The sequence below is a fragment of the Eutrigla gurnardus genome (genome assembly GCF_963514095.1).
Source record: "Eutrigla gurnardus genome assembly, chromosome: 4".
Taxonomy (NCBI): Eukaryota; Metazoa; Chordata; class Actinopteri; order Perciformes; family Triglidae; genus Eutrigla; species Eutrigla gurnardus.
This window is the reverse complement of record NC_139918.1, coordinates 15,400,365-15,418,482: the sequence shown is the minus strand read 5'-3', so window position 1 is coordinate 15,418,482 and position 18,118 is coordinate 15,400,365. Positions and strand designations below refer to the sequence as shown.

The 18,118-nt window shown below is 42.0% G+C and overlaps 2 protein-coding genes across 2 annotated transcripts; both read left to right on the top strand.

Moving 5' to 3' along the window:
- The first annotated feature begins 328 nt into the window (after positions 1-328).
- pex19 (peroxisomal biogenesis factor 19) lies at positions 329-4,792 on the top strand. The gene is made up of 8 exons (XM_084007616.1): positions 329-449; positions 1,180-1,259; positions 1,471-1,633; positions 1,721-1,806; positions 1,901-2,086; positions 2,170-2,340; positions 2,661-2,705; positions 3,183-4,792. The coding sequence occupies exons 1-8, from the start codon at positions 386-388 to the stop codon at positions 3,267-3,269; spliced, it is 882 nt and encodes a 293-aa protein (XP_083863742.1). The 5' UTR covers positions 329-385; the 3' UTR covers positions 3,270-4,792.
- A 1,079-nt stretch (positions 4,793-5,871) lies between these two features.
- Positions 5,872-17,763, top strand: copa (COPI coat complex subunit alpha). The gene is made up of 30 exons (XM_084008306.1): positions 5,872-6,064; positions 6,439-6,552; positions 6,633-6,706; positions 6,869-6,949; positions 7,100-7,176; positions 7,776-7,885; positions 9,476-9,585; positions 9,789-9,888; positions 10,038-10,256; positions 10,596-10,746; positions 10,868-10,934; positions 11,020-11,095; positions 11,236-11,318; positions 11,645-11,870; positions 12,408-12,546; positions 13,040-13,202; positions 13,411-13,557; positions 13,729-13,918; positions 14,019-14,114; positions 14,410-14,498; positions 14,656-14,779; positions 14,977-15,066; positions 15,149-15,252; positions 15,354-15,500; positions 15,620-15,760; positions 15,852-16,034; positions 16,193-16,303; positions 16,455-16,616; positions 16,728-16,922; positions 17,385-17,763. Exons 1-30 carry the CDS (start codon positions 6,025-6,027, stop codon positions 17,442-17,444), a joined length of 3,669 nt encoding a protein of 1,222 aa, XP_083864432.1. The 5' UTR covers positions 5,872-6,024; the 3' UTR covers positions 17,445-17,763.
- The last annotated feature ends 355 nt before the right edge of the window (positions 17,764-18,118 follow it).

Sequence of the window (18,118 nt, the reverse complement as noted above, 5' to 3'; positions counted from 1 at the left end):
ACTGAAAGAAGTGAGGGATGGGTTCACCTGACCTTTGCTGTAATGATGACAAAACAGCTTAACAAGTATTTACTGTAATTTACATCGCATTATGCATATACTGTGTATGCATTACAGTATTCTCGTTTACAGCAGTTATATATTTTAATTGCAGTAATTTAGTGTTAACACATTTACAGTAGTGCTGATGTAGTTAGGCTTCGGTGTTTATGAGAAGGACTTTGTCTCCTTTTTATTTTTATCCTGTGTTTTTTTCACTACCACCAGATGGCGCCAGATTTCAACTACAGATCCGACGCGTGACGCAATAGTGTCTGCGACATTTTCACAACAGAAACGTCAATTTTCGGAGACTGCTCGGTGGGTGTTTGGAGAAGGTAGCATCATGGCGTCAGCAACAGGGGAGCCGTCCACCGGACACGATGCAGAATTGGACGAATTGTTGGACAGTAAGTGTTGAGTATTTACAGCGGGCCTCTCTTTGTCCCGACGTTGAACACCGCTGTGATTTGACACCCAGACCCCCGGTCTCTCGGTCCTCTCTCTGGGCTGACTTGGCTCTCGGTGGGACCTTCAGTTTGGCTCCCAAATATCGCCAAAAATAGTAGCTTAAGTTATCGCTGACAGTCGAACCAGTGGGTGATATCATAATCCCAAACAATCAAATGAACGTTGTCATCGCGCCTGGCTCTGTGACAAAGCGCTTTATGACGCTAATGTTTGCTAACTCAGCTAGCAGGACAGCCGACATTAGCGGGGTCATTCCTGTTCCCACTAACATTCCTGTCCCCGGGAATTACTTCCTGGTATTTTCTTCAAAATGTGTCAGATATCCAAGTGTCTTCTTTATCACATAAATAATGCACATTGCAAAAACCTTCCGTGGGTCCTTCTGTCAGTTAAACTGATTATTTGAGCAACTCCTGGAAGATAGTTCTCTAATTCATGTACTGTAGTGAAAGACTGTATAAAACAAATATGTATGTTTGAGATTTAATTTCTGGAGCTCTCATAATATTAAATGGCTTAAGGTTTATTTGCAGTTTTTTTTTCTTAGAAAATTCATACATGTTATTACTATGGTCTATCTCACATATTAGTACCCCCCTCCCCACCCGCTTAATATCTATTTGTTTTTATTTTATGGTGTATTCTGATGTTCTCTTTTTTTTCTTTAAGGTGCGTTGGATGACTTTGACAAGACTCCAGCCCCTGAACCTGCAGCTGCTTCCTCCTCAGCCAACAGTGGTGCAGAGAAGGTCTGTTCCTTATTCTTTGTGTAATGATGGTGCTCTTTAAGGATTCACATCACAACGCACCACAATATGAACCAGAATCATCCTGTTAGATACTGATCATTACAGTCTTGGTTTAACATATTTAAAAGCAGGCTTGATATAATTTGTCCCTCACAGGCTTCCCCCAATATGTCTAGATGGAGATTGACATGTTTTCTATTGACCTGTGTAGCCACCCCTGCTCGAAGACTGCAAACTCTTTGAGACTCTCTTTGAGGGGGACATGGCTACCCAAGCCAAGGAGGAGTGGGAGAAAGCAATGACTGAGTTGGCGCATGAGGAGCCCGAATTACTGCAGCACTTCCATAAACTGTCAGAGGCTGCAGGCAAAGTTGGTAAGGTCTACAGTTGATTTATTTGTGGTTTTGAGATGTTCCTCTGCATACTGTTTTGTTCCTAAACGGTATGTGTATTCTGTACAGGCACTGACACCGCCTCCCAACAAGAATTCACTTCCTGTCTTAAAGAAACCCTTCGTGGTCTAGCCAAAAATGCAGATAATCTGCAGGTGGGTCAATCAGAATTGATAAATTATTTTGGAACTGTTTACAGTGATGCAATCATAGGAAACTGTACTGACTGTCAGTATTGTTCTCTTCCAGACTACAGGACTAGCTGGAGATGACCTTGTCAAAGCCCTAGAAGGCCTGGGATTAGAAGAGGGTGGCGAAGGCGGTGGTGAAGGCGGTGGTGAAGATGGCAACATCCTACCCATCATGCAGTCCATCATGCAGAATCTCCTCTCTAAGGAAGTGCTTTATCCTTCTCTCAAAGAGATCACTGCCAAGGTGTGCATCTGCTTCACTAGCAATCACTCTAGTCTGGAGCTCCATTACCAAGTGTCACTCATAAATGTCACTTAATCACACAGTACCCAGAGTGGTTGGATGCCAACAAGCCAAGCCTAAGTCCAGAGGACTACCAGCGCTATGAGCAGCAGGCCATCATTATGGGAGACATCTGTAAGCACTTTGAGGCCGAGGAAAGGGGGACAGAAGATAAAGAAGGCTCTTTCGAGAGGATCATGGACCTGATGCAAAAGGTGAACATTTGACATCTTGGTTGTTGAAATGTTTCTTGTGATTGAACAGAATCGATGTTTGGAGGTTTGTTACAGTGTTTTTGCTTCGAACTCCTTGGATATTTGGATTGTGATTCAGTATTGCTTACATGATGTAGAAACCATCCATTAAATAGCTACTAGTGTAAGAGGAACTACATCATCATTTAACGATCTTAAATCTAATTGGCAGAGGACGGCATAGCTTACAAACCGTTGTATAGTTTACTTCAATGTGAATAGACGTTGGTTTAAGAGTGAAACTCGTAACCGCTTATAATTATTAATTATTTGACTTACAGCTACAAGACCTGGGCCAACCACCCAAAGAGCTCGCAGGTGATGCGGTAAGTTCTCATTGCTCCCTGTCAGCAAAAAAAAAAATGGGGCTAATAAAGTGGACACTGAGTGTATGTTGCTTTATAATATATTTCACTACAGCTAATGAGTGTATGAACTCTAAACATTGGTCAAGAATCAGGTTTATCGTGGATGAGCTCAAACATGGATCATCTTCAGGAAATGCTTTTCTGTCATTTTTAATACTTAAGAGCTTCTGTTGAGGAGATATGAAACCTCAGATGTCTTAGAATACGAGTGTTCCATGAAGACTGGGGAAATCCTCTGATAGTATGTGATTTTATAAAACAGTTCTGATATAACTGATATAATACCCACATACCATATGACGTCTAGTTCCTGAGGGTAATTCTGCATCTGAGAATAAAAACGCTAGACTGATGTGTTGTCATGGTTGCATATATAATTTCACCCAACCCGAGCTTGGACATGACAGTATTCTAACTCTTTCTTTCTCCCTAAAGCCACCAGGCTTTAACTTTGACACAGAGTCCCTCAACCTCCCTGGAGGCCCCGGGGCTGGGGCAGCAGAGCAGTGCTCCGTCATGTGATGAGGTTGCTGTGTGGTCCATCAGAAACACTGGAGACGGGGTCACTGTGTGCGTCAGCGGCGGGCAGGGAGTCAAGGAGTGTGAAGCGAAGGTCAGGCAGGGTTTCGACCAGACCGTCGACACAGTTCTGCCTCGAGTAGAAGGTGTTGTGGATGCAGAAACAACAGGAGGAGGCACGAAAACCAACAAAGGCCACACACACACTCTCTCCCGTCTAAAATCACTGAACGCACAACTGAGAACATTTTAACATCTCTGCATTAGTTTGTCAGCGGTTGCCGCAGCTCCTTCACGGTTTAGTTTTAACAGCATTGCTTCAAAAAGAGAATTTCCACTGCTGTTCCTCATGTTGTTCTTACAACACTGTTTAGCCTCATGGTCAAATCTATCAAACCACTTCACGGGTATTAACAGTGCCTTCGCAAAATCACTAAGTTATTATTTTAGGGCTTTTGGTTTTTGCTATCATTCAGCTAAGCACTTAAGATTATGGTTTTAAAATGGTGTGAGTTTTGCAATGTCATCCCATTTTTACACCAAATTACTGATAATTCCTTGGTACGTCATTAAACCCACACTTATGGTTCTGTACAGGCTGTAGAGGATGGCACTTAACGAGTTAATTACTTATTAACATGTAAGGAAACTGGAAATGATTTAAATAATCGAAGACTAAAGAGGATTGAACACCCCATGAGAAGTTCCCAACATTAACTGTATGTTAACCAACTAATTTAACAAGACCCATTCCCGCGTGATCATCATCCCCTTTCCCCAGGTATGATTTGAAGTGATTGAGATGATAATTCCTGTACTGTATGCCTTTGCTGTGGTTACAGTGATCATTATAGTGTAGAGTTACCATGCATAGTGATTCCCAGTGTTTTTTAATGTGCAGAGTGATGCTTTCTTTTGTATGGGGTCCCTACTATGAAAGAGAATCCTTTGATGACTTTAGCATGTACGTACGTGATGGCTTTAGCGTGATGGCTTTAGCATGTACGTACCCTCATTTAAAAGAATATCGTGTTCTTTCCAGAAAAGGAGACCAGCAGATTACTTAACATTTTGTCACAAGAGGAGAGAAACATGTCTATAATTTATACGGATGCACCATTGGGTAAAATGCCAACAGCCTGATGACATGGCGGCTGTGCTTGGTGGGCTTGTTTACTCCAGCAGCCACTTTTCACCAGCTTCTATTGCTCTATTGCCAGTGGACAAATTTTACTGCTGTGCCCATAGAGAGAGGTCTAGAAGTCACACGACCATCAGCTCATCTATAACTGTATAATAAAAGGCTGCTGTGAAAGGATTCAGTCAGCCATGCATTAAAAAGAGATCAGATTGACATCAAACATAGCTGAGGGGAGGCTCCTGTGGAGGTCACTAAAGGGGGGGTGCAATCTATTCAACTCTCAGGGCCAGAGCAAACATGCCCAGAGCACCGTTAAAAAAAGCATCCTGTTATTTGACACTTTTGTTTTGTAAATATATGAAATAAAATAATGATATAATGCAAATTTGTTTTTTTGTTTTTTGTGTGGATCATTAGTAGTAGCGAATTATAGAATCTAAAAAAAACAATTGTTAATGTACAATAGTTTTTTATGGAAGCGGATTAGGGCCACATGTGAATTTTTTTTTAGTTCTGACTTTAAAATCTGAATTCTGAGATTAAAGTCAGAACAAACAAAAAAATTCTGACTTTATTGTCAGAATTCTGACTTTAATCTCAGAATTCCAGAATTCTGAGATTAAAGTCAGAATTCTGACTTTATTCTCAGAATATTGACTTTAATCTCAGAATTCTGACTTTAAAGTCAGAACTCAAAAACAAAACTCACATGTGTCCATAATCCTCTCCATACAGATAGTTGTTCTGTACTGTATTTATTAGACAACTGGTTACATGCAGATTAATGTTTTACATTCAAAAACTATGATTGTCTTATAAAATGTGGCACATTGATACTGATTAAACAAACTAATAGTCAAAGTTTCAAGATTATTTGATTTTTAAACTGTTGGAAATACAGCATTTTAAAAAGTGTGTGTGCATGCGCTTTACTGATTAGTAGAGTATTTATTACTTAAGTAGAGGATCTGAATACTCAAGCTTGAAGCTGAATACTAACCAAATCGTAATAAGGACCACTTACCAGTTTTTAATAGATTTTATAATATTAAGGCTTGTACATCACTTTACTATCATAGGACATGCTTGGAAACTCAAGAAACACTTGAGCATTTAAACCAACGTGGCTAGAAAATCCTCCTAGGAAATTCCAATTTAAACATCTAAAATTCCATTACAAACTCCATGTGCTTATGAAGATCTTAATATATGACCGAAAGCTCCAGAACGACTACTAACGTGTCCTTGTATTTTCTCACCTGGAGAAGGCTATTTGTGCCTCGTCGATTATAAACACACTGTAGAAATAGAGTAATTGGAGTAACTGTCATAATAAGGTCAGCAGGGCTCCTGTCAGTTCAGTTCTATGTGTTGTTTTTCTATCTGTCGCCGCCGTGGAGCTTTCTGCGTCAAATTTTCACTGCACAACTTTATTGTTCAAAACCGGAAGACAAGACGGGCTACGTGTCAGGAAAAAGGAGACTCGGCTAAACGGGCGAAGGCGACCTCCATCGCAGGCGGCCTGAGTTCAACAGTCTTGAGTATTATAGGTCTTTTTGTCGTTCGTGAGGAGTTGAATTTTAACAAAGGGCTAACGTGGGTTATTGTCACGTGACGATGTTAACGAAATTTGAAACAAAGTCGGCCCGTGTTAAAGGTAAGAGTTTGCCAGCTGCAGTTAGCTTGGATGCTAACGTTAGCGAGATGACGTTATTCCCGGCTCACTTATTTATCGTTTTAAATGTCTGTAGACTAGTCGATTCTATTAATGTATTATCGCATACTCCACCTTTATATTGTTCATGTCATGTGTTGTGTTCTAATGTTATTGGTGATGTTAAACACTACGTGTATTTAGCTATCTAACGTTTGCTAGCATAACTGATTTACAGTATTTAGCTCAACCTGATCACTTGACATGGTTTCCTTGCTGCTATATAACATTTGCTAAGCTGGCCTGCCACCGGCTGAAGTCTTTGAGTGTTTTCAACTGATGTAATGAGATAACTGATCAGCTGTTTTACATTTCAGGCCTGAGTTTCCATCCGAAGAGGCCATGGGTCCTTGCAAGTTTGCACAACGGAGTCATCCAGCTGTGGGACTACCGGATGTGCACGCTGATTGACAAGTTTGACGAGCATGATGGTAAGACAGTTATGTGGCTGATGTAGAATATTATTAGATAGATATGTGATGTAAGTTACATGATTTGTTTTCGTCCACAGGTCCTGTCAGAGGAATTGATTTCCACAAACAGCAGCCTCTGTTTGTCTCTGGAGGAGATGACTACAAAATCAAGGTGAGACTCATGAAGTCATGAAGCATAGTTGGCCTAAAGAAGCGGATCTACTAAAGTATTTTAAGTTCAAATATTTAAATTTGGGAGAGATGTGATGTTTAATGGTAGATTGCATCAATATGTTATACATGCTGACTGAGTGAATATTTTAAATTGAACCAGGTCTGGAACTACAAACTGAGACGTTGTCTCTTCACTCTCCTTGGACACCTTGACTACATCAGAACCACCTTCTTCCATCATGTGAGTTGTTATGAAAATACTTTAAAATACATCTGCTTCCTATCTATTTTATCACTAATTTTAATTAGTTCAAAGACATCATTCAAGAGAAGAGGATATATTAACTATATATTAACTAATTCCTTAATTAATCAATTTCCCTTTCTATAGGAGTATCCCTGGATTCTCAGTGCCTCAGATGACCAGACCATTCGCATCTGGAACTGGCAGTCCAGGACCTGTGTCTGGTAACAGACACACGTTTTTTCTTAACGTATACAGAAGAATATAACATTGTGTCTTTTAAGTTTGGTTTCATATCTTCTACAAATTGTATCATGCAACCCCCCACCCACCACTGTAAAAAAAAAAAAAAAAAAAAATTATATATATATATATATATATATATATTTCAATTCAATTTTATTTATAGTGTCATATCACAACAGACGTCATCTCAGGACACTTAACACATTGAGCAGGACTAGAATACGCTCAAGATTTCCAGAGTTAATACTATTTCAAGGTCCCAACATCACCCAGGGGCAAGCGTTACAGCGACAGTGGCGAGAAAAAACTGCCTTAATAGGCTTTTAGGCACAAATCTCATGCAGCCCAGGCCCTTGGGTTCCAACTGCATTTGGTGTTGGTAGTAGTAGCATTTACAATAGTGGTGGCATTAACGGAAGCAATAGTATCAACAGTAGTAGTCCATGGCAGCAGGCACAGCCACGTCGAGATGGATCCATCCCAACCGTGTCGGCGTAGACCAAAAAGCAGGAGTAATAATTAAAGCGTTAAGATTACCTGTTTTGTAATTCTGAATTCCATTCCCCCTCCTCCACAGTGTGCTGACCGGCCATAATCACTATGTGATGTGCGCCCAGTTCCACCCAGCTGAGGACCTGGTGGTGTCGGCCAGTCTGGACCAGACTGTGCGAGTGTGGGATATTTCCGGTGAGGGCCTAGGGATGGCTGACCAGAGGACAGTGGGCTGTGTTGAGGAAGGGGTGGGAGGGTAGAGTGGTATGACGGATGAAGAAGAAGAAGTAGGAACAGGATGAATTAAAGTCCTGTACCACCTCTTCTTCCTCTCTGACTTGTAGAGGACAAATCTCTATGGGCTGTTTGCAGAAACATCTCTCCATTCAGGATATAGATCTTTTGTTAAAACAAATTTATAGTGTTTTTGTTAATGAAATGCAGCTCTGTAAATAAGTTTAGAGGTGTAAGATGATGAAAAAAAGACAAATAGGAAATAGGAGAGATTTTTCTGTGCCTCTGCATGTTCTTTAAATCTATGCTTGTTGATTGTATTTCTTGCTTCCTGATTTCTCCTCTCACTAACCAAACCATTAATCATTTCACTTCTATCACTTTCTTACATATGAACATGCATACGATGTGGCTCTGTGACTATCTCCTGTCTTGTGGATTCATTTGCATTCACATTTTCTAACATGGAGCATGATTACATTTATACATCCAGCTTTTACAGCAGGGCATAGAAAATACAAGCTTGACTCATCATGGAACATGCACGGCATCCATTTAACATGAAAGTAAAGCTCACTTTGAACTCATACTTCAATTATAGGAAGTCCATATTACTTCCCATACTGTTATTCTACCTTTTTGTTTTGCATTGGTATAAATGCATCAAGAAAAACAACCATAACTACTAAGTGTCTTTTGTAAGCTCGGTATGGTTTTCTTCTACTCCTGGCATGACATTTCTACTACGGGCTCTGATACTCATAATATAACATGAAATATATAACAGTGCTTATATTTATTGCAGCAACCGTTATCAACCTCATTCCTAACCCATACCTGTGACATGTCAGATTCTTTTAACTGCATGAGACTGTGCTCTAAAAAACAAAACCGCTCTTATTACTGACATCCAACGCCCCATCAGAGCACGTCTTCAGAAATTTGAAGCACCACCACCCACCCACCCACCCACCCACATCAGCCTAGTCCACCTGCTCCCTGTGACCACATTATCCCATGCTCTCCCTGGAAACATCCGCTCCTGCACACGGGTTCCTAGTGCCATCTCTTTTCCCCTGTGTCATCTCTTCATGCTGTTGAACTATCTGTTCGCCACATCATCTTAATGGGCAGGAATCATGAATGCAAGCAGAGTTTTTCTCAATGTTTTCCTCATCTCATTTGATTCTGGGATTTAATCAGTATCTTTCAATGCTGTCCAATCAAATCATAATTCATTTGGATTTTCTACTGTATGAGTGATTTATTAACCCGATCAACATATTACAGCCATGATTGTTTCCAGACTCAAGTTTGTGGGGAATGAGAGAATATAGGTTGTGTTGGTGTGTTTCAGCCCTGTGTGTGTGTGTTCAGTAGTCCAACAGCTCTCCCTTCTTATAATCCCCCCCTGTTGCCTCTCCTCTCCTATATTGTTTCATATTTCAATATTTTATCATGTTTTTCTTCCTTCTGTGTATTGTGGTTGTACCTTGTGTAACATGAATATGGCTCCTTCCTTGCACGCGATGCCCTGAATATTGGTTCCAGGTCTGAGGAAGAAGAACCTGTCTCCGGGCGCCGTGGAGACGGAGGTGCGCGGCATCTCTGGTGTTGACTTGTTTGGTGCCTCGGATGCTGTTGTCAAGCATGTCCTTGAGGTGAGCAGTGAGTTTCACACCTATATTCAGTTTGACATGGTGTTGTTTGAGTGAATTGATCTTTAAATTTGGCAGATGAGCAACTAAAGATTGTTCACCTGGCCAAGGTGTGGCTCGCTGGAAAGTGTTTTTTTTATTTTTTCTTAAGATTTTTTTTTTCTTTGCCTGCCTTGTGTGACATGATATTGTGTATCTGTGTCCAGGGTCACGATCGTGGGGTCAACTGGGCTGCCTTCCACCCCACGATGCCTCTCATTGTGTCTGGAGCTGACGACAGGCAGGTCAAGATCTGGAGAATGAACGGTATGACTTTAATCGTCTGTTCAATAGTTAATAGTGTTTCCACGTAAAGCATCTTCCCTACTTCCTTCCAATTCTTTTTTTAATTGAGCTGCTGGTATATTAGTCTGATTTTCAATGCTCTTCTCTGGTCTCTTTCTCTTGCGGTCCAGAGTCCAAGGCATGGGAGCTGGATACGTGCCGTGGTCACTACAACAACGTGTCCTGTGCCGTCTTCCACCCGCGACAGGAGCTCATCCTGTCCAACTCTGAGGATAAGAGCATCCGGGTCTGGGATATGTCCAAGAGAACTGGGGTGCAGACCTTCCGCCGGGACCACGATCGCTTCTGGGTGTTGGGGGCTCACCCAAACCTCAACCTGTTTGCTGCTGGTAAGTGGTGACACTGGTCTGCATCTGTACACATTTAACAAAGTCAAAGGGAGTTTAATTATCTGCTTCAAAGTATCCAGTTCCTGATTTTGGTGTTAGAGTATGAACATTTTCAAATCATACTGCCTCAAAATACTTTTTGTCATGTTAGTGAAAATGGCACTCACAGCTGGCAATTTAGTTACTGCTGTACATCAAAATACGTTACTCTGCTTAAATGCAATTTCAGTAAATATGGCGCCCTCCAGCTGCGGCAGAGGGACTTGCACATTTAAACATCAGGTGTCTTTTTATGTATATGTGTCTGTTTCACTAAAAGACTGCCTGTGTGTCCTTCAGGTCACGACAGCGGCATGATTGTGTTCAAGCTGGAGCGTGAGCGTCCGGCGTACGCCGTGCACGGTAACATGCTGTACTACGTCAAGGATCGTTTCCTCCGCCAGCTGGACTTCAACAGCAGCAAGGACACTGCTGTCATGCAGCTTCGCAGGTGGCTCATTTTTCTGTGTGCTGTTGTTTCTGCATCCACCTTCCTCATTCTGTCAGATTTCAGATTTATATGGATATTAGTGAATGTAACATCCCATGTTTTATGTATTTTCTTTTCCTAGTGGGTCTAAGTTCCCGGTTTTCAGCATGTCTTACAACCCTGCTGAGAACGCTGTCCTGCTCTGCACTGTAAGAATCTCTGTCAAAACACGTTCATACCTCACTTATAGCTACAGTCATCAACAATATATGTAACACCCTTTACCTCCTGCAGAGGGCAACCAACCTGGAGAACAGCACCTATGACCTGTACTCAATTCCCAAAGAAAGCGACTCTCAGAACCCCGATGGTAAAGAAATAACTCTCTAAAGTTATGCTGTTTCCTCATATTTTGCTTTTATTATTGCTCTTACTTTGAAACACTGTAAGTTGTTATGTATGCCCCCCATTTGGATCTCTTTTTAAATATACTGTTTTCCTCTTTCTTAGCACCGGAGGGAAAGAGGTCATCTGGACTGACAGCAGTCTGGGTGGCCAGGAACAGGTTTGCCGTCCTGGACCGCATGCACTCTGTAAGTCCATTTGCAGCTCTAGAAAGTATGGGAATTGTTTTTTTTTTGTTCAATAATTTGACATGGATTTCATCTTGAAAAGTGAGGAAATTATCATTCAAATTGTAGTCAGACCTTTGACGTCTTTGTTTAAAGATTTTAGGTTTCTCAATTGAAACTGGATCTGAACTGGAACTTTTTTTGACTCTAAAATGTTTAAAATTGCACTCAATTCAATTATTATGGTAGTATTAGTGTTTTTACCTTAAAATTGTTGACTTATTTCAATGTTTTCGTTATCTGACTTGATAGCAGCTCTTCTAATAACATTCCCCTCTCCTTTGCAGCTGCTGATCAAGAACCTGAAGAATGAAATTGTGAAGAAAGTTCAGGTGCCGAGCTGTGAGGAGATCTTCTACGCCGGGACAGGTTCACTGCTGCTCCGCGATGCAGATGGCGTCACACTTTTCGATGTGCAGCAGAAACGTTCTCTGGCCACGGTTAAGATTGCCAAGGTCAAGTACGTGGTGTGGAGTGCTGACACCAGCCACGTGGCCCTGCTGGCTAAACATGGTGGGTAGATAAGATGGATATCTGCACATACAGACAGGGATACTTATCAGTGTCACAATATTTTCATTCTGTCCTCTAAATTGGTTTGTGCTGCCAGGACTGAGGCTCTGAAACGGGCACTAATTTAGATTTCACACATGCTTATCATGAGGCTGGTAAAATAATTTTCTGGGGATAACTGTAGTACACTTGACTACAGTGCAGCAAAACCAACACATTTGTGTAAGCCGAGGTGGAAAAGCTCCTGCTCATTTTTCTGCATCAAATTGTGCTTGAAAGTCCAAATTACTCACACAAGAAAAAGGATGCTGTGTTGTACCGATTTAGTTTGTGGAGGATTCATTTCTGAATAATGGTTAACGCACCATTCATGATTTAAATTAATTTGACATGAAAATTATCCTGTTATTGGCTAATATCAATATGTGGTAGTCCACCAGAAGTTCACACCTGAGATTTATCTATAATAATTATATTTAAAAAAAAAGCTAAATCAAATCATTCTAATTCTCCTTTGATCCTGCTTTCGTTCCTCAGCCATCATGATCTGCAACCGAAAGCTGGAGAGTCTGTGTAACATTCACGAGAACATCAGAGTGAAGAGTGGAGCGTGGGACGAGAGCGGAGTTTTCATCTACACCACCTCCAACCACATCAAATACGCCCTCACTTCTGGGTATGTGCTGCTTAAAAAAAGCATTTCACACGGTCGTTGACACAAGTTTGTGATCATGCGGTTAAACTGCCTCCGCTTTGTTGCGGACCACAAGACTCAACCTAGGTTAACTGTGAAAAGCAAACTAGATATGTAGAACAGCATATGGTCTTTATGAGATGGCAGGGAAGTGTAGATTCATAAAGATAAAATGTACCAGACTTGGGTGAGCATACATTTCCGCTCAGTGTCTTCACTGACCTGATTGAAAAAATGAAAACTTTTTTTTAATTATTGTTCAAAGCCAGAAGCACATGTTATGTTTGGTTATGTCTGATTCTGTTGCTTTCATTAGTTCACACATATCATTAGACCATATATTTAACTTTATATATTCTGTGATATATGAAAACCAAAAATAAAGTAATGTTAGCAGTGTCTTCCCCATACAAGGAAACCTGTAACACTAGATATGAAGCATCTCATATGGTACTCTCATTGTGTGTCCCTGCAGTGATCATGGCATCATCAGGACCCTGGACCTGCCCATCTACGTGACCCGTGTGAGAGGAAACAGTGTTTACTGCCTGGACAGGGAGTGTAGACCACGCGTCCTTACCATTGACCCCACAGAGTACCGCTTCAAACTGGCCCTGGTCAACCGCAAATATGATGAGGTGGGTGTGTGATTAATGAAAGTGTGCTTTACCTGCTTCTTGGCAATATTGTGTTTAATATGCAACAGTGTGGGGAAGTAATGTGGTTGTTATAAGGATTTTGCATTTCTAATCTTCATTTCTCAACATCTTGACCTCTTAAACATTGTACTGACAAACATTTATTCCCAGATGTTGGATAACATTCCTCTTCTCGTTGTCCTTTCAGGTGCTCCACATGGTGCGTAATGCCAAGCTGGTGGGCCAGTCCATCATTGCCTACCTGCAGAAGAAGGGCTACCCTGAGGTGGCGCTGCACTTTGTCAAAGATGAGAAGACACGCTTTAGTCTGGCTTTGGAGTGTGGAAACATCGAGGTGAGCTGCTGCTGGACAAACATTGTCATACAAACGTGTTGATAATGCTGCTTTATTTTCTTACTAGCTAAAATTTACTCCCAAACAATTTCAGCTCATCAAACTCATGTTTGGATTGCATGAGACCCAGGTTCAAGTCCACTTATTAAAAGATTTTCTCCATACTCCCAGGTTGCTCTGGAGGCAGCCAAGGCCCTGGATGAGCGCAGCTGCTGGGAGCGTCTGGGCGAAGCAGCACTGCTCCAGGGTCACCACCAGGTTGTGGAAATGTGCTACCAGAGGACCAAGAACTTTGACAAGCTCACCTTCCTCTACCTCATCACTGGCAACCTGGCCAAGCTGCGCAAGATGATGAAGATCGGTGAGTGCTGGACACACAGTGAAACATTTTGAATGAACAAAGATTTGATTTGTATGTCTTTTATGATGGTGAACTTATATCTTATACTCTTTGTTTGAAGCTGAGATCAGGAAGGACATGAGTGGTCACTACCAGGCAGCTCTCTACCTGGGAGATGTCAGTGAGAGGGTCCGCATCCTGAAGAACTGTGGACAGAGTGAGTTCAACTGTCCCCTTCATCACATATTCATTGATATTTGACGTTTAAAGGTCCAGTGTGTAGGATTTTAGAGGACCTATTAGCAGAAATGGAATACAATTGTCATTACTGTATCATCATCTGAAACTAAGAATCATTGTGTTTTTGCTCACCTAGTAATCACCTAAATGAATGTCCATACATTTAGCTCCATAAATGTGCTTCCAAAACAGTGTTTTTTTTTTTTTTAACGATTGACTATGGAACAGGAAGCCAACCTGTGTAACTCTTTGTGTGCTTTTTTCCCCCCCAGAGTCCCTAGCTTACCTGACTGCAGCCACTCATGGGCTGGATGAAGAGGCTGAGGCACTAAAGGAGACCTTTGACCCAGAAAAAGAGACGGTATGTTGAGAGAACATCCTCTGTACCTGCATACACACAACATGGAAAACCATAATATGTAGTCTGAAACAGAAGCAGTGCACTCAAAAGTTTTTATTTTTTTAGTGTCGCACAAATAGCTTCAATTTAAAATAATGGTGGATGTTGTGTCTTGTAGGTGCCAGAGGTTGATCCCAATGCAGAGCTGCTGCAACCTTCTCCACCCATCAACCCTCTGGACACCAACTGGCCTCTGCTCACTGTATCAAAGGGCTTCTTTGAGGGAGCCATTGCTGCAAAGGGTGAGTCATCAGTCTTGACACATAAACTGTATGTATGATATAAATAAACAGTGTGTCATTTTCCTTTCAGTCAAGATTATTTGATCACTTGTCAAGTATTCCAATTGTTGAAAACTAGAATTAAAATATTATTATAAGTTGTTGAAACCTGTAGCAGCTGTCTTTGGCGGAGTAAGAAAGGTGTTTTCCTGTTGTAGGGAGGGCAGGTCAGATGGCTGCCGACGTGGACATGGAAGCCCCAGGAGGCGAGGGCTGGGGAGACGATGCTGAGCTTCAACTGGACGAAGGTACATTCAGCGTCACTTACAGACCAGATCATCAACACACAACTGGTGTATCATGTGATATTTGTCTTTCTCTGTCTCTCAGATGGCTTCATGGATGCCCAGGAAGGATTGGGGGAAGATGGGGGGATAAAAGAGGAGGGAGGAGGCTGGGAAGTGGAGGAAGACCTGGACCTTCCTCCAGAGCTGGTGAGAGCAGCTACATCGTTGCAAACCCCACCATCAATAAAACAGCGCTTACGCTAGAATTTCTGCTATTGAAATTAAAATGTCTCTTTCCCAACCATCAGGACATTCCGACTGGTGCCGGTGGAGGAGCAGAAGACGGCTTCTTCGTCCCACCGACCAAGGGCATGAGTCCCACACAGATGTGGTGCAACAACTCCCAGCTGCCAGTAGACCACATCCTGGCTGGCTCTTTCGAAACGGCCATGAGAGTATGGACATCATTTGATAATGATTTTTTTTTACAGTTTTGAACATGTTGCCTGAGGTGTGGTTAAGCACCAATTGGATTACAGGGGCTGAATTGTTAATTCATGTTTCCCGTTTACAGTTGCTCCACGACCAAGTAGGAGTTGTGAACTTCGACCCCTACAAGTCGCTGTTCACGCAGACGCTGTCCCGAGGCCGCACCTGTTACCTGGGCCTGCCTTCCCTGCCCTGCCTGCGTGGCCATCCCCAGAGAAACTGGAAGGTACAGCGCATCATTTCATCTGAAAATAAGATTCACAGTATGTTCCTCTGGGTGAATGTAAATGTGCAAATATACAAATGTTATTTTTTAGGACTGTGGCGCAAAGCAAGGACTGCCTGCCGTGGGCCTCCGCCTCTCCGACCTCATTGCTCGCCTGCAGCAGTGCTACCAGCTGACTACATCTGGGCGTTTTGAGGAGGCTGTGGAGCGCTTCAGAGTCATCCTGCTGTCTGTACCTCTGCTGGTGGTTGATAACAAGCAGGAGATTGCAGAGGTGAGCACCAAACCTGCTGTGAATTGCAATCAAATGCAGCACGTATTATTTTTTAAATTTGTCATGCAGACCCATGTGGAGCTGCTTATATGGCATGCATTCCTAAATATATGAATGTGTCGGACACGCTGTGTGATTGGTATCTGTGTGTGCTTCAGGCCCAGCAGCTGATCACAATTTGCAGAGAGTACATTGTGGGTCTGACCATGGAGACCGAGAGGAAGAAGTTGCCTAAAGACACATTGGATCAGCAGAAGAGGCTGTGTGAGGTAAATACCTGTGGCTTGCGGACGTCACCTTGATTCAATGTCAAAGCTATTGTTAAAATATCTCATTGTCCAAATGAGTCTAGAAATGATCGTCATTCATACTTCAGTTTCCTCCTTAGGCCTAATTTTCTTATGTGTGTTTTCCCTACAGATGGCTGCTTATTTCACCCACTGTAATCTCCAGCCAGTCCACATGGTGCTGGTGTTGCGCACAGCTCTGAACCTCTTCTTCAAACTGCGAAACTTCAAGACGGCTGCCAGCTTTGCTCGGCGCCTGCTGGAGCTGGGGCCGAAGCCAGATGTTGCACAGCAGGTTGGTTGTGCGACATCCACAGCTTAATTTGGCGTGTTTTTGTTTTAGATGGGCAGTACTATACGGTTTTTCTCATCTCTTAAATCATTTTAAATCTCTCCCACCATTCAGACCCGCAAGATTTTGGCAGCCTGTGAGAAGACCCTGACAGACGCCCACCAGTTGAACTATGACCCCCACAATCCATTTGACCTGTGCGGCGCCTCGTTCGTCCCTCTGTACCGTGGACGTCCTGTTGAGAAGTGCCCTCTGTCTGGAGCCTGCTACTGCCCTACGTACAAAGGCCAGATCTGCAGGGTAACACAGGTAGGTCGGGCCTCTGGAAAGCCTTGCACAGTCAAGATGACATGGTCTTCAAAATAATATAATCATACTTTATGAAAGGATGCATTCAAGCATCAGAGACACTGAGGTGTGGAGGGAAAATAGTTTCAGTAGTAGTGACAAATGTTACTAAGGTAATTAACTTCATTATGTATGTAGAATACTGACATATATCTTAAGGTATGTGACACAAATGGTCATACATATGTGTAGATCTTTATTTTTGATTTGCGGGTCATGAAACACTATCACTTGTATTGAGACGGATTTGTCAACATACAGGAGTAAGTAGTAAAAAGGCAAAGAAATGCCTAAGTCATCTGTGTCATCAGGATTAGTGAGGGGCTTCCTGGTTGATGTTTGCTTCTACTGTCACTAGAAACGGATTAGTGAGTGGTCATTTTATTCATTATTCATAACCTTTCATTTCTCTTTATTTTCTAGGTGACGGAGATTGGTAAGGATGTGATTGGCCTGCGAGTGAGTCCACTTCAGTTCCGTTAAAAGGAGGTGGAGAAGACGAGGACAAGAGAAATACAAACGCATCCAAACACTTATTATTAACATGAGAAATTAAAGCAGAGATATATGTTAGCTTACAGTGATGTTAAACCTCTTTAATCCTTTTAACTATCTTATTCCATGCACCACCAATCCTGCGAAAAGCTATTTCTTGTAAGAGCTGCTGCTTCATCTCTGTGCTGTGGCTTTATTAGAGCTGTAAACCTGTTGTCTCTTTTCTGAATTGTATGAGATTGATTCAAAGTGAGCAGCACTGCTCTGTGTATCTGGGAAAAATAAAAATGTCTGATATCAATGCAAATGTGTTTGTGTGTGTGTTTTGATAAAGTATGTTATCAGAGCTTTGTGACCAATACTGTAGCAGGATAATGGTTTTATTGCCTATATAAAAGTGCAAAATATCCAAAGTGCACAGGGCTGAGTCATAACGGAAGTAAAGAGTAGCGAGTTGAGTCACTCTAGTTTGCGTTATGTGTATCCTTTATTTTACAACAAGGAAGTGAAGTGTTGGTAGAAGATGAATTAGTTTATTTCATGTACGTTTGTTATTCCTGGCCCGAAGATGATTTTAAAAATCTATTAGGACGTTTTAATTCCCGTAGCGGAGAACCAGAGCTGCCATTTTGAATGAGTCCGTCTCTTTTCAGGGTAGCGGA